This window comes from Bombus terrestris, chromosome 14, assembly GCF_910591885.1.
Source record: "Bombus terrestris chromosome 14, iyBomTerr1.2, whole genome shotgun sequence".
NCBI classification, from domain to species: domain Eukaryota; kingdom Metazoa; phylum Arthropoda; class Insecta; order Hymenoptera; family Apidae; genus Bombus; species Bombus terrestris.
This window is the reverse complement of record NC_063282.1, coordinates 4,310,501-4,334,521: the sequence shown is the minus strand read 5'-3', so window position 1 is coordinate 4,334,521 and position 24,021 is coordinate 4,310,501. Positions and strand designations below refer to the sequence as shown.

Genomic DNA, 24,021 nt, shown 5'->3' with positions numbered 1-24,021 from the left:
ATGAACTTACCAATGTGTTTTGATATCCCAGACCATATTCTTCGTTCGCCTCGCTGCCGGACGATGCCATGTTGGATCTTCAGTTGGTCGAAGATCGTGCACGATTCGATTTCGAAACTTAACGAGACGCGAGAGGATCGGAAAATGGATAGCTCGATAGAAGAAGTCAGGGTAAATACCAGTTAGATCGAAACTTCACTAATGGTTATTGGTCGTTTAAACCAGGCGATTCTTTCTTCCTCTTCCTCCCCTGTCTCCACGGCTTATCGTGCACGATCCCCGCTTTGGACACATTTATCGTCTTCCCTAGAACGATCTTCGAACTTCTTCAGCCAGGCATCGACCACCATTCGACTCGTTCGCGTCTCGCCAACTCGACGATACTTTCGCACATGTACACCAGTACAAAAACACGATACCACCCGACTGTTTCGTTCGTTCCTCAATACATGTTTATAAAGTAACAGATAAGTGAGTTACACGTGGAACTACGTAGACGCTTCGACGGAATTATGTTTCGTTATACGAACGACTATGGACAACTATCAGTTTTGTTACAGGCGGTTTTTCTCTTCTTCCGATATTCGACGGGAAGTATCAGAAGAGGCTGATTTACGAGATTTCGTTGTTTATCCCGCCTCGATCGCGAACATTCCAACAATTAATCTTATCGTGTCACGAGCAACAGAAAAACAATTAGTTCCGAAAACGACGCTGTGTATCTAGCTAACGCGGTTTCAAACACGCGCACGATAGCCACTAGCCACTCTGAGACGCGCGTCGAGACCGGGTGCCGAACTACCAAACAGAAAGAAAAACAACTAGCCCCACCACACGCTGCCACGAAAATCCTACGATATACACTGCGCCACTTTCGCGTTCTTACTCTGATTTTCGTGAGGACTTTCGCAAGGAATCTTCTCCATAAAATATTGCTCCATCCGCGATTTTCTCGTTAGTTGATTTATGAGTTAAACGACCCTTAAAAATCGATCGAAAAATGGTCAAAAGATCGGACGAAGATCGTTGCAAACGTAGAAATAGCGGTTAGCGATCGAACTAATCCTTCGATAATGGCATGGCACAACAAATTCGCGCTAAAGAAATCGTACAAGATGATTTTCTTTGAAAACTTTCACTCGTTCCACAACAGACTCATTTCCGCTATTCGTTGTTCAACGAATGGATGTTAAGAGGTAAACGATCGAAACGGCTTTCAGTGAGGGAAACGATTCAAAGGATCCCGAGGGTCGTATGACCTACGATATCGGTGACACGAGACGCGCTTCCCAAGCGACTGTCCGGTTGGACGGTCGTCAGCCGACTGATAGGTGTATGAATGAAGCGACTGGGATTTCTGCCTCGGTTTACAGGAAAAATCGGAATCCTGTCCCGTCGGTTGACACTATTCAACACGTGACTTCGACTTCGCCGTTGTCTTAAACGACCATTCTATACCTATGATTTCACCGTTTTCGTCGGCATAACGCGACAGTGATTAACACACTGGTAAAAATGATTCGAAACGATGGACTATCAAAGAGTAGATACAGTTGTTAATCTGCAACGAGCTCTAAGATAATTCGACCGGCGTATCGATTCGTACGATACACTTACGTACTATCTCTTGCACGCTCTCCGACAGATGTAATTATGTAATTCGAGTTAACTGGGATTGTCTGAGAACAGTTGACGCGCAACGGAAGCTTGTTCATTCACGAAATATTCCCATTTACGGCACGGAATATAACGGAAGTATAAGGAAGGAAATTACGAGTTTGGATATCCACTCCACGAAAATTTGTGCCTGTATAGCTTCTTCGCATTGACTCAAGCTGCAGGATAGCATGGTGAATAGTTAAATGACCGAGTGAAAAAGAAGAAATAACGCGCGTAGCTGACTATTTTATTCTCTTGTACCGTTAAATCGTCCTTCAATCGCGATCACGGACATCCGACCTTGACCATCGACTTATGACGTGGTGTTTCTTCCTTCGAGGTTTTGGTATTACTTCCAGCGACATTCGACCGAACTCTTCGTCTTTTCATTAATTGGCCACCGACGATGCACTAATTTCATATCGTCTGACCTTTTGACCGGTCGGGTCAAATGATCGAAAACATTGACTTGAATTGTAAACCGAGCGAGTCACCAAGTGCGCAGACATATACGTTGCCTACGTATTAAACTCAGCGAGGTGTAAACATGATTAATTATCAGTTTCACTTAAAAACAGTACGCAATATGATTTGAAGAGACACAGAGAGCAAGAGCAGGAAAGTTTGTGAACTTTCTACGAGATAGAAATTGGATTTGTCTTCGGTAGAGGATGATATTAGAGAATCGAGTTTCACCGAATTCGATGGTCTTCGTGTCACTTTGGCTTCGAGAAGCATGACGGTATTCACAGGAGAAGGTTAGTACATGAATATTTATGAGCGCGAACATTCTAGGTACGTAATCGCGATAGGCTTTGAAATCAGACGGTTGCATTGGCGGTGGATCGAATACCTTTTTTTATCATTTGGCATCGGTGTATTTACACTACGACGTGGAAATCACACGTAGGATCGATGGGCGTTGATATCTGGAGGGAAGCAAGGCAAAACGGAAGCCTGAATTATATTAAGACCGATGAAAAAAAGTATAAACGTTATATTATATATTATATATCATTAATAAATGTACAATGTACAATCGAAGCATTCTAACAAGATAAAATTATGAAATGTATTGTCCATTTACAGATTTACAAAAGGCCACCCATATTAATACTGTAATTATTATGATAAATTGTGCGTTTGAATATATTTAAGTCTCAAAAATATATATATTTTATCCCTTGATCTTTCTCTTTTTGTCTGTGCTACTTTAATCGCAAATCCTTTGAACAGGACTGCAAGTCGTGACTTTTCAACGATTATGTTATTTCTAAGTTTGTGTGTGCCCAGCCCTTACTCTGCTGGAATAACTTTCATTTTTGGATATAAATTAACAACCCCAAAGCATTATATCCCATTTGGTACAATGTGATCAGTTAGAAGAGGAATTGTCAGATGAGCCTGATACAGTTGAAACTATTGTAAACATTAAAAAATATTTGTTTAAACCTGTAATTCAATGTTACTACTACGTTTATAAATATTACTCACCAATGATAATGATAAGAATAATCACGCAGATGATACCAATGATGATCATCATTTTAAGATTTTTCCACCAATATTTTCTTTTTAATTTTCCTGCCTGCTGTTCAAATTGGGTCGCTCCCTGTTGCAGAGCATCAGCACGATTCTCTAATTCCGATAGCTTTTGATCTCTTTCTAATACTTTCTCCACATTTACTTTCATTATCCCCACAACCTCATCCACGGTTGCTTGTGTTTGTTGCAGCTTTTTAGTCGAAGGTGGCTGAGAATTACGAGGAACACCTGCCTCTCCATCTCTGGAATTGCCACTGCCGTCCATATCTCTGTAACCAAAGAAATCACATGAAATAAATATGAATACATACATAAAGTCAGCTTTGATCGATACTTTAAACCAAATTTTAATATCGGCTTTTAGTAAATTATAATAATATGCACTAATTACTGAACACACCCATAACCTCGAAATTCGCGAGACATTTGTATGAACGAAATTCATCAACAAGAATTTTGTACATGTTATAATTTTTTAATAAATACTATATAAGTGTAAAACTATCCCTAAAGTAAAAATAATATAATACGATATACTAAAATACATACGTCTGTTTACAGTTATGTGATACGATTTTAAAATACTGATTTTAAAAATACTGATTTGTATTACATTTTAAAATAGAAGAGAAAGTAACGAAAACTTACTTTAAGATGAAGGATTTATAGACAATTTAATAGAGATGTGAATTGTTTAAAAATGATGACAGCTATCACCAAATTTTGCTTCGATGACGAATACACTTTACAACTGTACATGACATACGATAAAGATGGCGATGCCCATGACGTCACATTTATTATGAACACTCTTAGGAAATAAACAACAAAAGACTAGATTCCTTTTGTAATCTAATTTTTAATTCACGAGTTACTACTACGAGATATTATCATTTGGTTCAGACATTTTCTACAACATAGATTTTCAAAATTACAGTCACTGAGTTCAAATTCAAATCATGCTTGTGCTGCCATCTTAAAGCAATTATGTGCATCATACATGCATTTGAAAGTTTTGACATTTCTTTCTACTCTACTTTGTATTAGTCGGAAAGTTTATGATTTTATGATATATGCTTTAATTCTATTACGACAACAAATATTCCTACCTACTAATAAATGGCATGAATCACGCAAGAAAACAAATAATTTTCATTTTTGCAAAGCAAAGTCTATAAAAGATAACTGCAAAGAATAAAATACATAATTATAAATGCATCTGTAATATTTAAATACATATCACAGCGGACTGCTTATTTTGCTTCAAAATGAATCACCGATACTAGCAACTTGCATATATTAGAATGATCGAACAATGGTAAACTATCATTTCATTTTCCTGTAACTATCGATACAATCTTCTCGAATCTAATAAAAAATATACGTCTCAAAAACTCACCAAACGAACGATCCATCTTGCGTTTTCCTCCGCGTACTTTCGACATTTTTGCGAAGCAAAATTCACGATGGCACCCTCGCATCGCGACAAAAATCGTAACTATGACATAAATAAAACATCTTGCGGATGCTCGTGCGCGTATTCTCATCGCGTTACCAGGACCGTACGAACGTACCTCGCGGAAGCGTACTTCCATACGAAACAAAAATTTATCCAATTTCACGCAAAAATCGAATCTTCAAACTCCTGAAACAAGGCCTCGCAATAAACCTTTGCATTCCTACCGTATGCACGTTTTATTCGACCACAAAATAACGGTAATAAGTATCTCAGTTGCGAAAGAAATAGATTGACAGTGCCGGTCGTTGGCCTATTTCCGCGACGCAGGAGTCCGGGTTCTCGAAAGCCACGCTAACGTCCCTGATTTACATTCAGGGTGTGTTTGCGCATGAGGGTTGCAGCTGACTCGCGTTTATTGACTGGAAATATCCGTACATGCGCGTTGCTTCCTATTCCAAGCCACGACTCGAACTTCCTTATTCGATACATCGATTCTCGTCTTCTAATCACCAACAGGAAAATTTCCTTTATATCAACGTTCCAGGCAATGTATCTCGTATATCGTCTAATTAGACGAAATTTTTTATCGATTCGATGATTAGCGGATAGGAAAGAAATTTACGAACAGGTTAAAATTGGAAATATGAAGGGGACGATTCGAACTGTTCGAGGGTAGTCGAGATAACGGTGGAGCGGCGGCGCGGCGGTGCCGCAGGAAATTTTATCAATACCGTGGCCGTCTAGTGGGTGACAGTCGCTCGTGAAAAGTACGCGGTCATCTGACGGGGTTGGCAAGTCAGCGGATAGCTCTAGTTCGGGAAACCAACAGCGATTGACGAACAACATGTGAGTAGAAATCTTCACGATTTCCAGGAAATTTGACCGATCGTGTGCTCGTCAAAAAGTGTATTGGCGTTCGAGCAAAGCCAACAAGGAACCCGTGTGCACTGGTGATTCCCTGCGAACGGGTCTTTATCGAAGCGCCCAGCGAATCTATAACGCTTTCACAGACGGGGACGTGTAATTTCTAATCACGACAAATTGCCATCGGGATCTACCGAATAAATTCCATACGATAGAATCGATAGACTCTACTGTATAGAAATGTAAATCTCTTGGTTCTTTACGATCTTCGTCGGTTTTCACGTTGATAAAAGGCAAGAATGGACACGTTGAAAAATCCACGAATTTATCGGAGATATAGATAAACGAGTGAATTTTTATTGATGAATTCCCTGTTTTCAAGGCAACCTCGTTTCCATTACTCGACTGCCGTACGAAAATTTATTTATTTTTTTGCAAGAGATATTTATGGAAAATTGGAATGTTCAGTTAGTTGGAAATAGTAGTCGTTCTTTATATACGAACGTGGAAATTAAATTTTGTCCACGTAAAGCTGAACCTGGGCAAATGTTTCTTTATAGGGTAGAAATTGTCATTGTATGAAATTCGATTGTTATAAGACGGATTTTAAGACGCAATTTCCTAGACCTGTGTCGCCAATCGATTCCCCTGCACGGCCTGTTCGCAGCACACACCAGAATTTCCAATAAAGTGCAGCAAAGCTTAAAGCGGACCATAGGGGCGATTTCTTTTGAATAGTGGAATTGCGGTCATTGAATTCTGCAACTCGATCTCGTGCCTCTCGTCTTTACGATCGAAGTCTATAAGCTTCAGAGAGGGACAGAAACAGCTTATGACTTTACTGCCATCATCCTTATCTGCCATCATTTTTTTCACCATTCGCGATTTAGTTACATTTTGCTCTCAATTTCTATTTTGGAAATTATCTTCAAATAATCGTATAAAATTTAAGTTGTTATTGTTAGCTTCTTGATATGCTTTCTGATGATAATTTCGTAGCACCATGATACCTTGTAAACCGTTTCCTGACACCGATCGATACCACATATGTTTCTACTGGCAAAATCGCGAAATTAAATTCCAGACACAAACGTACTGGTGGCAATCAATCGTGAAACACAACGGACTCTACGCTCTATTCGTAGTTTCTATATTTAGATAATCAATGGCGAGCACATTTGCAGCAATGTTCTACGACTTTGACGAAACAGAAACGCCCGTTTTCCGGCTCGTATCAGGTGTCTGAATGAAAGTAGATTGTCTCAGACAAAGTCAGACCAGATGTGGAATATGGCTCGAACAACAGGTTTAGATGAAACGTGTCTTCTGAACAACAGATAATAAATTAACCTTATCATCTCTATTTCTATATGCATAATATATATTCTTTATTTCCGCTCACCTTTAGGCTTCGCGGTTACTTTCAGTCGCAGACTTTACACAAAATACGAACTTACACATAAACGGAACATATATAAAATTGACCAGAATAATAATCATAACTCATTTTCATCTGTATGTCGTTAAGAAAAAGACTACCATTTTATTTATAGAAAATATTTCCATTCACTTCTTTGAAATACTTTTCTGTTGCTCTTTTTTTGTTTTCTTTATGCACTCGTTAACATTAAGCTGTTTAGTCTTAAGCGTTTTATCTTAAAACTTTATCTCGAAGTATAGTACACTCGAGTGTTTCTAATTAATATTAACGAGATCTACGCAGAATGGTACCTACACGTAGTTACAAGTTTGGTTTCTTACGAACTTTTAAATGAAGCTTCAAAGAATAAATGTTTAACATATAAATTGTACGCAGAGTTGCAGAAAAATAAGCTATCCTTTTGTGTAATCTCTGCTTATCCAAAAAAGATAACACACGTCATAATATATCGCGCGCAGGGTATTCAGTTATATTTCGTTGACGTCACTTGTTCTTCGATAAATCTAAAATTAGGATATCGATGTGAATATTAAAAAAAAAAAAATAATAAAACCGGGAAGCTTTCGAACAACGATGAAAGTTTCTTTTCGCGCAGCTTTTGTGCAGGTTACTGCTCGGAAGTTTGTCAAACATTGATTTTGAAGAGGACCGGATAAAGTATTTCGTGATTCATGAAGAGAACGTGCATCGAGCGATTAAAATAATAATCACGATAACTATTTCGCAGCCGACTCGAAGATAATTCAATAATGACGATAACCGACGTACCTGCCTCGATCGATATATTAATCCGATTATATAAGCCGCTTGAACGCATAAAGGCTTTAAACCAGGTGAACGCTTCCCTTTTCTATCCCGTAACAAAAAAGCTCCTCTATTTCGACGTAAAAATTTTTCATGGGAAATAATTCGCATTCTTCATTATGGGACCTTGCTAATGGTTTTGTTTCTCTTATGTCGCATCCGCGTTAATTAGATCGCGAGTTGCTTTAATGATTGTGAATAAACATCCTATTCAGACTACAGCTCGCGAACACAAACTGATCCTTTGATGTACCGCTTCCTGAGTGAACGTTTGTTGTTCACTAATGAGTAGACTGTGAATGTCCGTGCAATTTCGTATTTTTATAAACGCAACTAAAATAGAAATTTGTTTTACCTATTAAATATTACAACGAGTACTTTATTCTGCATCTTTTTATATATTTTTGCAATTTATAAATACGTAAAAAACACGTAATAATCAGTTTACTGGCCGCAAAATCAGCGTTCATTGCTGCCAACGAACACGATTCAAGATTTATTCATGACTTGTGTGGACGCAGATTAACATCGAGTCTATTCTGAATTACATTCATCTATTCCTAGAGTGATACTCGACTGAATCGGTGAATCGATCGGCCGTTGCTACTCGGTCGTTCGATAGGCTACCAAAAATAAAATTCGCAACCTCTTCGACCGCTTTTTAATCTGCCATCGGTACTCGACATGTCCGGAAACCCTGATTCACCATCTCGAGCACGCGCTCCAAATCGGAACACACGTAGTTCGTACACGAAATGGTTATACGTATCGCCATTGAAAGTTTCGTTTCTTTAGTTGGCAAAACGAGAATGAATAAAATTTTCAATTGCGAAATATGTTTATCGGAATTTCTCTGATTGATAAAAACCAGAAATGAAGAGAATGAATGAAATTCCCAATTATGAAAGATATTTCTTTAGAAGTAGTATCGTTATTATGCGTGTGTATCGGATATCGTATATTGAAAGAGGGAGCTATTTGCGTAGGTGACTCCTTAATTAGTCGAACTAATATAGAACAAAATGTAGATGTGTATGTTCGGAAACAAATCATGAATGTAGCTCTTGGATATCGGAATAAATCGTTATAATTGAAATCGAAATGTGGACAGTAACTGAACGAAACGCTGTGAAATTTTTCCACGATGTTGAAGCATAAATCCGACGAAACGCCAACGCGAATCTGTCATGATAATTAAACATCCTCGTTGTATTTGGAATGGTCTCTTACCCTGTCTGAAAGATCAATCCTTACGAGATACGTTTGGTCAAGTTAATACAAATATCATAAGAATTCGTATTAGCTTTTCCTTTTCACGTGGTCATTATCCTTGCATTTTTAATAGAACGAAAGTAAAATACGTGAATCGTGTTAAATCAAATTTGTTATCTTGCATAATGAGAGAAACGCAATGAGATCTTTTATTAGAGTTAAGTATAGAATTCGTTTAGAATTCGAAGGGAAATTATTTCGTATTTGCGTCTACATGTCTCGAGTCATTTTTTTCTTTGAAGAATATTTAATATACTGTATCGCGTTCTTAGAAAGCGATGATAACAAAACGAGATGATATCATAAGCAGACAATACGCACCTACACGTCGACGAACGTGCAGCTTTCACGAATGTGTCACGAACTTTGCCCTTTCGTATTTGCCACCGCCCTCGGTTCGATGAGAATATCGCAGTATCTACCATAATGTAGAGAATCGAGTCGTAATATCTACGAACAGATTCTGAGAAACACTATAAACGTTGTATTCCTTAAATGGTCGAATCTTGAAGACCTTTGACCCGTGAATGCAACACGTTTTAATTGATGCAACGTATCCATAGCGTGATTTAAAAGAAACGAAATATACAAATGACGATATAAATTTGATATTGATCGGTGAATTTTGAGCCGACCGAACCAAACGAAGAATAGAAAGATCATTATGTTAACGTGAAAGAATATTGTATTACAAAGCCTTCTCGTCGACGATGTTTTCACGAGAAATTCAATGCACGAGTAGGTCACCATCTGATTCTTCTTGTAACAATGATGCAAATTTAATAACAAGCTGTGGCAAAGGAGGTAAACAAAGAATATAAAAGAAGTATCAGATTAGTTGTTTTTAAGACCGGATCCTCTTTTGACGAGCGCTTATCTCGCAAAGAACAGTCTAGACACTTTAATATTTCTACTCGCCCTTAATCTTCCAACGCGTGCATTACTTCCTCTATCTGTCGTTCAATTTCCTCCCCCGGAAGTTTAACCCACCAGCGATAATGAGACTTTGAAATTTCCATTCATCGAGAATATTTTAAATATTTTTTCCTCGTTACCTTCGTCGAAGGAATTCGATCAGGGAAAGCTAATAGGAAATTTTTGAGTCAAATATATAAAATTTAATAGATACTTTGGATCGCGAATAGATCATAAACGTACGAACGTTACTTGGATAGTGAGAAAAGTAGGAGATGTGGAAAATTTGTACGACTACTTTAAATCAAATAGTAAGTAATGAAAATTATCTGGATAGCGAGAGAAAAATGATAAACGGAGAAAATTTATAGATGTTTTAGATCGAACAGATAGCAGACGATGAAACGTTAAATTTATAGATATCTTAGATCGAATAGATAGTAACAACAATGAAAATTATGTGGCTAGTCAGAGAAACATGATAAACGAGGAACATTGATGTTGATTGCAGGGCCACCGAAGGCGGTCTAGCACCTGATGCTGCTGCGGGTGCAGGTGCAGGTTCTGATGGAATCGTCGGAGGTCCCAGGACGCCTCAGCAGATCGCCTCGCAGAAACGACTGCAGGCGACGCAGGCGCAGGTAGACGAGGTCGTTGACATCATGAAAACGAATGTTGAAAAAGTGTTGGAACGTGATCAAAAGCTCTCTGAGCTCGATGATCGAGCAGGTAAGATCTGAACTCTATCTTTCCTTTATTTCTGCTTTATATTTGTAAGATATACCCTGACAAACTTCCTGAAATGCTTCGAACTTATTTCTTAATAATACCAGCATAATAACAAGGAGTGCAATGGAATTCCATGTACTGAAATGAAATCTCAAGCTAATGCTTGATTGAATCTAATTCTTTGAAAAAAGATTCTTATTACGTAACAAAGGGTTACAGACAGACTACAGATTTAATATACAAATTAATTTTTATCAATACAATTAAAGAGATAAGATTCAAATAAAGAATCATTTCACCTACTGAACATAGTAAGAAGCGCCTTACTTTGTGTCTATTACACGCGTCCCATGCATTCTTCTATCTGCAAATTAATAAATATATAAAAACCTGAGATCTATTTATAGAGAATCATTGAGTCTTATTACATAAAGTATTTATCCCCCGATAGGTTGACATAAATGGAGTTCCGCTTTAAAAAACAAGCAGCAACTATGTGTTCGTATGAAATTTAAAAGTTTAAATATCGAGTGCTGACGAGTCATAAAAGAGAAAAACGAGGGACGGTAACTAAACGAAAGACACGTGATGTCCTCTGTGTCTGGTGTTTTGTACGTGTATCGTTGTGATATCCAACGAAAGTTTTCACAGGAAGAATGCCATAATGGTTAAATGGGGGGAAATGGAAATACACACAGCGCGATTACGAGCGCACAAAGCGGCGGATTAAGTCGAAGGACGAGTTGTTCGCTACGTTTGCTCCAAGGATATTCTCTCCATTCATTCTCGCACGGCATTAAAGTAGTTCGACCCTGCGCGTCTCTCTGTACGCTGATATCGATTACTGTGACGCTCTGGAATCGATGGCATGTTACGGGACTGACCATCCTCGATCTTCCTCCCTGCATTCAGTTTGATCGTTATCCGGATTTTTCACCGATCTCGTGTATCTAACTTTTCAAACAATTCGAACATGTCAGAAAATCGAAGAATTACTTAGAAATTCGTTGGATGTTTTAAATATTTTCTTAATTCTTTTAAGGAAAAGATTTAGTGTAACGGAAGACTTCATATTTTTAAACCCTACACTTTAAAGTATTTTATATTAAGAGAACGTATTTTTAAATCCTATGCTGAACTTTTTATAATACAGTTAATTGAATTCACAAGTAAATTATACGCTCGTTACCATATTTTGCATAATGTATCGAGCAATTTTTCGAACTGATTTAGACGCCGACTCAGGACTCATTAAAAAGGCAGGCAGAGTAATCACATGAGACGTTGGAATAAAGTATCGTAAGATGAAAGCATATTTCCAACAATGGCACGACCTCCCTCATTTTAGTCATTTTTAATAATAATTAATAAAAGTTTCACGTCGTAATATTTCAAGCCCGAACAACTTCGTCCCAACGCCGTTTACAAGATTCTACGGACTCTTAAAATTGAATGCCCCAGAAATAGCCAAAACTTCTTGAAAGTTCATGAAACGTGCAATTCTGTTCTAAAAAAATGTGTCCTTTTTTAGACGCGCTTCAGCAAGGAGCGTCACAATTTGAACAACAAGCAGGAAAACTGAAGAGGAAGTTTTGGCTACAAAATTTGAAGGTAATAGATCTCTCTATCTAATGATCTTATCGAAATATTCGTTGAATTTAATTCTTTACTCCTGCCCTGCTTTCCTGCTTGTAGATGATGATCATCATGGGCGTCATCGCACTAATCATATTGGCCATCATAGTTGGTAAGTAATTAGATTCATAGATGCACTTATTAAAGCTAATGACACTGCCATTGTAACTGTCTAAATGTTCTGTGTCATACGATCGATGTATCTCGCCAAGATTTAAAACGACCGGGTCGGCGTTAATTAAAAATGATACTCGATCATCCAAAATATTATTAATACCTTTAATATCAGAATATCAGAATATCAGTAGTATATTATCGTATTGTGCTATATTATTACACTGGCAGAATTTCCCTGATATCATAAACGATACAAATCTCACTAAATTTAAGAATTTAATAATAGTCTAAAGAAGAACCGAATCGGTCGTTTCCGGCTAATGTCTTTGCGTCTACATTTTCGTGTTGAAAAGAGGTCTCCGTCACCGAGATCATATTGTGCACGACGCAAAGGGACGATGATATCCTTTGAGTGAAGTGTCACCAATAAACTTGCACGGTTGATCGGGGAATTCCTTCAAGCATCCCTTAGGAATTCCTCGAGCTGATAAAATCTTGTCGACAGAAGTGTCACCGTGCTTCGCTTATATCGTAACTTATCGATCATTGTTTCTGGTAAATTGAAAAAGACCGAAGAAAATTATTATTACGGTATTAAGAAAAAAAAGCCAAATAGACTTCTATTTAAACGATATATCAATTAGTCCTCGCGATTGATCGAACAGTCTCGTTCGACGTGATCGCCATTATTGAAATGATTTTATTCCTCTCTTTCGAGGAGATGATCCCTCGAACTCGCGGAAGGAAACTGTTCGTAGAAGATCGAGAAGGATCACGCGCTAATATGCTACTAATCTAACGTGTGAATTCTATGTGTTTTTCTTTTTCATCTAGCGAACTTCATGTAGACGCGCTGGTTGGTGGAAAAGATTTGTGTGTGAGTGGGTCTGAAGGTAGACAGCAACAAAACTGCGACATTGCGTATTATTGTTATATCTCTGTCTCTCTCTCTCTCTCTCTCTCTGTCTCTCTATCTCTCTTTCTCTGTTTATCTGTTTCTATATTTTTCCTATTTTTATCCTTATCTGTTCACGTAGGACGTGTGTACGAAATACCTGTATACGGATATGTATATGTCCGTCCTCGTTGTTCTATCTCACCCAAAAGCCATATATCCCGTATCCTTAAATTTCTTCAATTTTCAACATGCGTACATATGTTTTCCTGCGAATGTTCGCAATTTCATAAGAATCTTTCTTGTTGGAACCTTAATGGCGGAAATTACAGCGATACGATATCTACTGATATTATCGTATCAGTAGCAAAATTTTCACTCTGAATAAAATCACTAAACTGCGTGTATTTGTGCATTAATCTATAATTTTACGAAAAAAATTAGAAATGTAAATTTTACCTATTAAATATTATAACGAGTACTTTGGATATTTTATATATTTTTGCATATGGTTGTTTTAGCTGCTTCAACCGTATGGCATTATGCGCGTTCTATTTATTTCTCCATCATTAAATTTCATAAACCACAAATGCTAAAAAAATCACGTTAACGATGTCGTTAAGCGATCCAACAAAAGACATGGCGAGAGATGCTTATGAAATTGACGCTTAATCATCGGTGTTACATACATATTGTCTGCCTGTAATAGGTACTTGCTGGTGTATCTGTCACTATCTGTATTTCCCCTAAGAACCGCCACCGTCCTTCGAGGCTCGTTGTATATTCATGAACCACTGATTTCTCTGTGCTCTGCTCCAATTAAGGATCACAGATCACGCACGTTCGCTACCATGAGAAACGAGAAGGAAACCGAGGAACAGTGTTTCATGAATTCTCGACGAGAATCTCTAATCGTCAACCAATCCTGATGTGTCTCCTCCAATGCAACACGATCCAGATCAGCGATGCCACAAACACGAACGTTGGAGGCTTTGAGAAAGAATTTAAGTTACGAGAACAATCGATGTTAAAGTTGTTGGTCAAACAAAGAAACTTCCAAAGTATCTGGAAAGTTAAGTAACATGTTGCAAGTACGCGTCTTATATCGATGCATTTAAACTTTATGGTATATGGTTGCCACTAGATCAAAGCCTCCGCGGTTTCGTTTCTATGACTCTGTCGCGACAGGACCTCGTGTTATTGAAAAAAAAAGAGAAAAGAAAGGAAGTTAAGAGAGAGTAAAAACTTAAAAGGTGTTGTTAACGGGGTCAAGGCGTATTTTCGAAGAGGAACGCGGTGATTTTTTGAATTTTTTCAAGGCGTTCCACAGCAAGACAATCAGCTTGAAACGCGAACAGAAAAATGTTTTGAAAGCTACGCAACCATTCACCCAGACCTGTGCCTCGTAATTACTGTTATGTGTCTGTCTGTACATTTTGGTGGCATTATCCCCTGTCTTTCTTCCGAAGTTAGTCCCAGCCAGTGATTTTCAATTTTTTGGTGGTCGAGTAAAGAACGAGATACATATGCAAACGAACAAAAGTGCGACGAGACTCGTGTAGCCATGTAGTCGCGTGAAAAAAAGAGCAGGGAAAACGAAAATTAAACGATAATGTGCGTGTCGCGTGCAGTGAACGGAGATAAAAACGAGCGATAATCCTTGAATACCACCGAGAAATGAAAACACACGAAAGGACAACACCACAACGACAAATTGACAACATTGACAATTAACAACAACAACAACAAGTACTATATATATATATATTGCTCCTATGAACAACAAATAAGAACAACATCAACAACAACAGTAACAACAAAATCGAAAGAGACTTCTATAAAAGCTTTTATTTCACTCCCTCTCTTCTCTTCGGTACGGTAAGCTACAAATTTTACTGATGCACTTTATCGATACCAATTCTCTTTTTCAATATCTTTCTCTTCTTCTTCTTCTTCTACTTCGACATCGTGCAAGGAGACAAGAATTTTTCTCTTCTTCCGGCATACAGGTTCTAAGTTTAATATCTTATTGAATATCTTCCTACGCGCAGAAGTGAAAATATCTCTCAATTTCATAATCTATATCTTTCCTTTTTCTTTCTTTTCAAGATAGAAATAAATAATATTCCATAGATCACCGTAAATAGAATCTTTTTAAGAATTCGATCAATTTCTGCGCGCAGCTTATAAATCCAAACATTTTGCATATTCGATTCAGCATGAGATTCTATAATACTTTATTTATTTATTTGGTCACGTATCGATCCTGTTTATTTCCACGAACTCCAACACCGTTCCGGTATATACATTTACATAACAATATATATGATAATTATATGAATGTAAAAATATCTCGAATGCGAATATTTCTTTCAACGAAACGAAATATTTCTGGGACGATCTTCATGCTGTTTGCATGTTTCTCGATGTTTGTAAACGATTATGGGGCATGTATTTTTTATGTTTTACCTTCAATAGACACATATTTTTTCGTTCGATCGGGAAAGGTAGAGATGCATGGCTTCCTCTGGTTATCTCCTATATTATGCGCTACATTGCGAGGAGAAAAAGTTCGATGGAACGCTTTTATCGAAGCTTCCAGTAAATTACAATGATCGTTATAACGAGAAATATTTTCACGAGGAAAAAAAAACGTGGAACGATATCAAACGATATCAAAATAAAAGTCACAACGATAACGTGCAGAAGAAAAACGCGATAATAGTGTTCGGTCTTTACATCGAACTATCAGTGTATAGATACGAATTTCCAAGCAATACTGGATGTTAAATGTGATCATAAATTGCATGCAATTTGCTTATGAAATATTATATTATACAAATTTATATTTCTATGTCTGAGTATGCATTTAATGAGTAGACTATTAAATGTGTGTATCATCGTGGACAAAGGTGTTAATTTCACGTTATAATAGAACGAAAGTAACTACTGATTTCTTGCGCCTTTGCGCGATTAAATCGTCCGATTAAAAGCGTCTCTACCTACTTACGTCGCGCCGTATCATTTCAAAAGAAAAAGTTCGCCATTAATTAGTACGCTATTAATTGTTTGCTTGGAGTCAGTTGTTTTTCTGGCATGTTATAGCCACTAGAGCTCCCTACTTTCTTTGGAATAAATGTGGCACTCAGAAACCAAACTGATCAACTGATGATTTTTTAAAAATTCCCTACTTTTGCATAGAATATGCCAGAGTAACGTTTAATTTTCCAAAATTCAATCGATTAACCCTCGATGAAGTTGATTACTTTGGCTTCTGTGTGACTCAGGTTTCATTTATTTCTCCCATTTTGTCCGATCTTCATCGAAGAAAAGTTATCTTTGTCCATGATGGTCATAGAATGGCATTCTGCATGCGAAGAATACCAAAAAAAAAAAGAAAAATCTAAATGATCGAAACGAAACCAAGCGATGTGATTGAAACGTCCGGCAAGATGAAAGATGTTGCAAAACAAAGCGGTCGCTTGGAAACGGACAAGGGAAAAAAACAATCGCCTGTTGTTCTTTTCAGCGAGCGCCATCGGCGGCAGCGACTCGCAAAACTGTACACGTGAGTAAAATTAAGGCAACAACAACAACAGCAAAAAAAAAACAGAAAACAAAAGCAACCAAAGCGAAACGAAGGCGAGCGAACAAACGGCGGGGAATTTGAACGTGTGAGACGAGTTTGAGACTGCGTTACAATAAAAGAAAAATAGGATGGAAAAGGATACACGCAATCGATGAGCAACAAGTAACAGCAACAATAGCAAAGCAACAATAAGGAAAAATTGTACGATAAGATCGAAATAACCTAAAGAAGTGGAGGAACAGTGGTAATAACGAGCCATCGATGAGAGTACCGATTATCGATAGAGGTTCTTCGACCTTCCAAGTTCGACAAAACTCAAAAAATAAAATCAGGAAAAAAGAAAGAAGCGAAGAATAAATTGAAATGTAAAGGATATGTTATATCGAGGAAGAGAAGATCGAAGAAGAAGAGATCATAACGATTGCGGTTCCGTTTGCAATTCCGCCATCATGTTCGAGATCCAAAACGATGCTTTCGATTCGAACACGACAGTAGACTCGATCAAATTCATTTTGTCAACGTTTCACAAATGGACGAAGGCCGGCCGCGAAAAGAGGAAACGCACGATAAAAAGAGCGAATGGTTTACAATTAGAAAGTTTCGTCGATCGTTCGTCTAAGCATTGTAACGGTTACATCGACCGATAGCAAAGCGGAAAAAGGGTGATCGTACGGAATAGAGAGGAAGAGGATGTAATAACTGATCTAATAATTAATCGATTCTTGCCTTCCTTCGTCCATCCTTATGAGCTAATCCGCGCTAAATAAATGAATAAAGGAGAGAGAATAAGGAGAGAGAATTAATGGCCAGTGTGTACAAAGAGAAGAAGGGAGTTAGAGAGAAGATGAGGAATTATCGCGATACAGGGTGTCCGTAAAAACTAGCAGGATCTTTTCGACGAAGGCAGCGTGTCGTAGGGAATTTTCATTGTGTCCCCCTTCCTTCCGTAAAGAAGTGCCGAATATAAATAAATAAATAAATGTGTGTATAAATGTATATCGACGTTTACTTTATAAATAAAACATGTATGGCGAGTTACGAGGAAGAGCGTACGATCCAGGAGAGAAATCGTGAGAACGCGGATCTTCCATCGTTCCAAACCATTTTGTGATTCTGCTTCGAGACTCGGGCTTGTACAACGATAGAACGAAATCATCCGTTGTTCGATGATTCTTGTCCATCTCTTCCAATCTTTACAATCATGTAATCTTTATTGTTAAAGCTTCTCATTGTCGAGATCTCGCTGTGTTTCCTTTCCGATCGTTTCATTCGTTTTTAAAAGATGTTTCATGATAAAATGTATGAATTAGGATTAAGCACAAGGGAAAATGACGAATATCGGTAGGACTTTTACGCTTCTGAATATCAATTAAAAGTGGAAAGATCGGCCATATCACGCGTGGATCGTACGCTCTGCTTGTAACATATATGTACATCTCGTATTGTAAATAATATCATTTCTCCTTCATGTTCGTTCGATTACGACCAACTGCTAATAATTAAATAAACGACTCGAAAACAAGAGAAGAAAGAAAGATATATGATAACACGGTGAAAAACTATGCAAGATAGTGATCGTGATAGCGAGAGAGTAAAAAACAGAGCGAAAGGGAGATCGAGAGAAAGAAAGAGAGTCACGTGCATTCTTTGTTCTTTCGCGTCCGTTATCCTTCCATCTAATCGGAGAATTAAATAAGTAGAAGAAGCCTGCCTTCGTCGAAGATGGCAACGAAATGTTTTCGAGCAACCTGTGCGACGAAACGAAAAGGCGGACAAGATTAAAGAACAAAAATAAAGAGCGGAAAAGAAATAAAAAAAGGAAATAAATACAAGAAAATATGGAATAAAATAATGCTATGAGCGAGAAAAGAGAGAGACGCATCGACTTGCTCGAGGCACCTATGTAGGTTCGTTTTAAGGCTTGAAGAATTATCTTCAAATGTTATGTATACATGTTAATAATAATAATAATAATAATAATAACAATAATAATAACAATAACAATAATAATAATAAATAATAATAATAAATAATAATAATAATACTAATAATAATAATAATAACGATAATAATAATTATGATAATAATAACAACAATAACAATAATAATAGTGCAGGATAATATTTAACAAGATAAAAACCGTGCAATGTGACCACCGTGGAATCTATTGGCCATTTCGAAGAAACGAAACAAAACGGAAAAGATACAGGTATGGAGTGTCGTCGATGATCTAAGACAATGTTACGAAGTCTACTCTATGCACAGAAATGTGAAAAAGTTTAAAGGCTGTTGTTGCAGAAGACGTTTTTATTATATTGCAGCACACTTATGCACTTCATTTGTAGAATTTCTACTTGACTGCTTACGTACTTACGTGCTTAGCGTATGACTATTTACAACGTACAGAAGTGCATTTCTAGGATCATTTGAAATACTTGTAACAAGTTTGAATTTATAGCCTTTTTCAACTTGAAACAGCTACACTCGCGGACTACGAGCTTTCGACATTTTCAGAGAAACATTTTTGTGTATAGAGACGATTTTGACTGAAATGCGTCATCGTTCTTCGTCGGCACTTCGTACATGGTTGCACAGAGGAAACGATATCCTCAAAGTTTCTCATCAGCCAACCACTATATACGAAAGAAAGAATCCGATGAAAGGAAGCGCATTCAACGGCATGACTTCTCAGGCAGCTCGAGGAAGTCGTCGATGGTTTCCTTTTCATTTCACTCGTTTACTCTTGTGTGCATCCGTGTTCATTCATCGAACGAACGAACCATTCCAATTTTGGTATTTAGAATCCATCGAGTCCCTTCCTCCGCGTATATCCGTTTTACTTCTAAAAGAATTCATTCATTTGGAGAAAAAGAAAATGAAATGATCGAATAATCAGCTACGAAATCGGACTTCTTCCAAATTCCTCTGTCAGTGGAAGCAATTGTTTCTTTTCCTTCTTTCTGACGAGATTCTAATGATTCGTTGAAACTACGCGAAGAAGGGGACCAGAAGTTGTTAAACGCAGAATAGCAAGCATTATCGATCGTTGGGGGAGAAGGAGTTTCAGATAGGATTCTTATTCGAATCCGAAATCATAGCGTTTAAATATGGTTAGATTGTGTTTGAAAAAGGAAAAAAAAGAAAGAAATATAAAACGCATAACTGTACGTCATGCGATACCTTGACCGTGTGCGTGTTAATTATTAACGACGATTATGATCATGATTATGTTGCTTTCAACATTGTACAGTATCGAATAAAAATTACAGTGCGTGGTCAGAAAAGAAACAGACAGCTGTAGGGAGCAAACGGAAAGAAAAAGAAGTGGAAACTTCCTATGCGACTCTGTTTTGGGTACGATCGTGTTAGGGATGCCTTTTTGTCATTTTCTATTTTCCTTTGCTTTCACGTTCGACGAAATTCCACCTCGAAGACACTGTTCTTCTAATAACGAGAAATACGAGGTTCGGAATTTCGATCACGGTCGTGGCCAGAAAAAGTCGACGTTAATCGATTGAAGTTGTCAACCTAGAAAAATATCTCACCGTTAGCCACGGAGAAAAGGAACCATTTAGAATCTAATACCTATTTAACTCCAATAGGAGGTAAGAACTCTGAATATACTTTCCTTATTCATTTTCTTTTCTATTCTCGTATATTTCTTTTTACCAAAAACAATTGTCATCTAACCAATTTAATGTGTTCCAGTTGTAAATGTATATTGGTGTTCCGAGAAAATCGCGTTTATCATTGTGATTCGAGCGATCTACAAAATTACAAGTCGTAATTAAGATCAATCAACCCTTGCCTGTGTTCAACATACATTTATTACATTCATCAATCGCCAATAAACAGACAGATACATAACCCCCTTCCTCCTAAATTTCCATACAATTATTCCAACATAAATAGACATCATTACCATCTAATATCTTATTAAATTTCCCTTATTGAAGGTTCTAAAGCAAAGTGCTTCTTGGCCTAACTTTAAAGACCGAAGCGAGAAGCTTCTCACATCGTATCCTCTTAATCTAACAATACGAAATACCAAAGTAAAAAATACTCGTCAAGTTAAATTTCCTACTTGCGCTCGACTTTTTACTAATTTCGTTTTTCCCTAATCTTTAAAAAGATATACAAAATCGATATATAATTCGAAGAATGACGTCCTTCCATCTCTCTACTAATTTCTCAATTTCTGTTTATTCGATGGTAACGTATTGATCGGAAATAATTCGTGCGATTTCGTTTTTCCAGCGAAATTCATGCCAGAATCGACACCACCGCCTCCAGCCTATGCCTACCCACCACCAAATCAGATTCCAGGCCAAGTTGTCGCCGCTGGCGGACCAGCCGCTGCACCAGGAGGTGTAGCCGGCGGAGCAGGTAGTGCAAGCGGATCACAAACCGCTGGTGCAGCGTTAGTTGGCAACTTGAACGGCATTCACAGCGTGATGTAAAAAAGAGATAGAAAAATATACACTTCTCCGTACCGTACCGTATCGCAATAAGAATTTTCCGAGTTAATCTTAAGCGGGCAACGTGAAATCTATTGGCTTGAGAAACCAAGTGAAAGAGCATTTTAAAAAGAAACAGAACATAAACAGAGAAGAGAAGAAAAAAGAAAGGAAGTTCCAATCGAGAAACCCGATCGTTAGACGCGTGACCACGTTAAACCGTATCCAAAATTCAGATCCCACAATCAGCACAGGTTTCTTTTCGACCTCTTCAACGAGATAGAAGAAGAATCGAATCTTCACAAGAGTCGGTGAAATAAACGTTTGATCGAGGAACGAACAGCTAACGCGTTAACTGCCGCGATGCAATCCACAAACATGAACAAAACCAATACAATAATCGATTTGCTAAAGGTGTTCTCTGTTTCGATCAAGCAAGCGCCGCCATTTATCCTTTCTGTCGTATTTATCGATCGCAGTGCGTACAATCCAACCGTAAAGCCCGTAAAAGAATCACAAGATAGAGACGCGTGGCGCATACTGTTAGTTCCTTTGTGCAGTTAATGTGTTAAAAGGTACGCTGCTGAAGAATGAAAAATAAAATCGCGAGTTCCATAATAGCTTGTAGATACAGTCTCCGTCTGTTACTATACACTTCCTGCTCGGTGGTGAGCACTTAGAGAGCCGGTAGGGAAGTTGATCGACCCTCCAGAACGTTTATTTCGTGAAGAAAAGATAGCAATCTGTCTAGGTATAGATTTTTCTGTATATCGTCGTCGACCTCGACAAACTGGAAGATTTAACTCGATTCGCGTAATGGTAATCCTAGCCGAAGAGTTAGTAAGAGGGGAAACGAATGAACAAAATACGGGGGAGGACAATGTTCACCTGTCGGTGGACGAACATGTGTATCTACGTATATACGTGTATATGTACATAAATTATTACGAATTATCGATGTAAGATTGAACTATACATATATATGTGTATATATATATGTGTGTGTATATATATATATACATATAAGTAATGTGACTTATAAATACGTAGTAGGTATTACGAAAAAAGAATGACAAGAAAGAAACCGATAGAGAAGCAGAGAGAAAGTGAGAGAGACTGTTAGCCTATTTTATTATACTTTACTTGGCACTGTTCATAAATGAAGATTAGCAATTGTTGTTCTAAATGGAAATTAATAAGTGCATTAAGAAGGATGATTTCCACGTTGATTCGTTTGAACGATTCTTCTTTGTGGATCCTGTTTTCACGGATTCGGGTAATTCATCTTTAGTACCTATTTACAACCAGCTGTTTATTAACCCGAGACTTCATTGTCTTATGATTTTTAGACTTTATATTAAGTACGCTAATTTTTATGAGTCGACGCGTGACTGGAAAATGGAACGAAAATGATTGAAAGAAAATTTGGCCCATAAATGTCCCCTTTTTCGAAATGATCCATACTTCGTTATAAATCGTATTCATGAAGATATTTGCCGATTTTTTAAAGATGACTAATCGAATTATCAACGATTGCTTGTAATTCATATTATAATTCTGTAATTTATTATATCAGAAACGATAGGCTACTGTCGAAAGAGGGAGCATTTGTGGATAGGGATTTGATAAAGTTTTTCTATTATTTTTATCTTTAAAATCGCACCTACGGGAGTGCTCACTCTGTTTACCGACAACCAGTATGATAGCTAAATCCTCTCAAGAACTGACAACTTCTTGATATTCTTCTCTTTATTGGCCTAGTCTGATTAATGTTTCATCCAGTTCATTTATTAAACCTTATCATAAAATATCGTTCAATTTCCATAAATGATTAAAAAAATCGTAGGAAACACGATGATTGATTCTCTCCTTAAACTATGCGACTACGCTTGTATGTGTATCTATGTATGTGCATACACCGTATGTACCGTAACTAGATGTTCCAGAAGAAACGTAATCTTTGTATGTAAAAGATAATATGGAAGAAATATCTCTTTAAAAACGCTAAAATGCAAAGAATTTGTAAGGGTTGCAATCAATGTTTATCGAAAAGAAACCGTTAGAAATAAGATCATTCATTTTGCTACACTGTTGAAATATGAACAAGATTTCGAGGTTTAACAATCGTAAAACGTTTCCCCCTAAATTACTGTAAAAATCGATCTCTCGAAGCATACTTCCCTTGCTCAGGATGCAATTAAATAACCAGTCCATTTATCCCTCGATGACCCTCCCTTTATCTCCGAGATGCTTATTACTATGTCCACGAATCGAAGAACAATAGAGAAACGATTATTTAAGATGTTTGTAAGTATGAAGAGGATAATTATACTATAATTATACTTATAATATTATAAGAGTATTATTATAATTATTACTATGTAAGAAAGCTTTATCACATAGACAGTTTAATGTATTATTACGAGATATAGAGATACGATTAATATTCGCGATAATTAATTCAGTTGAGCGTCATTCGATTTACTGATCGAGGAATCTATGTTCATCTAGTTTTAGATGTTACTGTATATTAGTCTTAAATAAACACAATTATGGAAAAGATAAAAATATCTGTTTTTAAATATTTTATTATATTCATCCTACAAATGTATTTTATTGCTGTTGAGCTCATCAAATACT

General features: G+C 37.2%; 3 protein-coding genes across 6 annotated transcripts in view; 1 reads left to right on the top strand and 2 right to left on the bottom strand.

Annotated features, from left to right (window-relative positions):
- LOC100650339 (chloride channel protein 2) overlaps positions 1-2,572 on the bottom strand; it is a 34,785-nt gene extending 32,213 nt beyond the window's left edge. The window contains exon 1 of the mRNA XM_012316123.3: positions 11-2,572. Within this exon, the coding sequence (XP_012171513.1) occupies positions 11-70 (60 nt within the window). The 5' untranslated portion in view covers positions 71-2,572. The remainder of the gene's footprint in view (positions 1-10) is intronic.
- A 283-nt stretch (positions 2,573-2,855) lies between these two features.
- LOC100645574 (synaptobrevin-1) lies at positions 2,856-4,760 on the bottom strand. Of its 2 annotated transcripts, none has more exons than XM_048412114.1 (3): positions 4,604-4,760; positions 3,154-3,473; positions 2,856-3,078 (listed from the first exon to the last, which is right to left on the bottom strand). In XM_048412114.1, exons 2-3 carry the CDS (start codon positions 3,467-3,469, stop codon positions 3,035-3,037), a joined length of 360 nt encoding a protein of 119 aa, XP_048268071.1. In that variant the 5' UTR covers positions 3,470-3,473; positions 4,604-4,760; the 3' UTR covers positions 2,856-3,034. The 2 variants fall into 2 exon arrangements, with proteins under 2 accessions (XP_048268071.1, XP_012171511.1); XM_012316121.2 differs by lacking the exon at positions 4,604-4,760 and adding an exon at positions 3,853-4,013.
- Positions 4,761-5,352: 592 nt separating this feature from the next.
- Positions 5,353-23,949, top strand: LOC100645346 (vesicle-associated membrane protein 2). 3 transcript variants are annotated; one of them, XR_007226381.1, is made up of 7 exons: positions 5,353-5,509; positions 10,471-10,688; positions 12,220-12,299; positions 12,384-12,435; positions 13,275-13,333; positions 16,865-20,529; positions 21,182-21,373. XR_007226381.1 is itself a non-coding variant. In XM_020866563.2 (6 exons), coding segments are annotated over exons 1-5 (366 nt in total). In that variant the 5' UTR covers positions 5,353-5,507; the 3' UTR covers positions 13,289-13,333; positions 21,182-21,373. The 3 variants fall into 3 exon arrangements, 2 of the variants coding, with proteins under 2 accessions (XP_020722222.1, XP_012171508.1); XM_020866563.2 differs by lacking the exon at positions 16,865-20,529; XM_012316118.3 differs by lacking the exons at positions 13,275-13,333; positions 16,865-20,529 and having other exon boundaries at positions 21,182-23,949.
- The last annotated feature ends 72 nt before the right edge of the window (positions 23,950-24,021 follow it).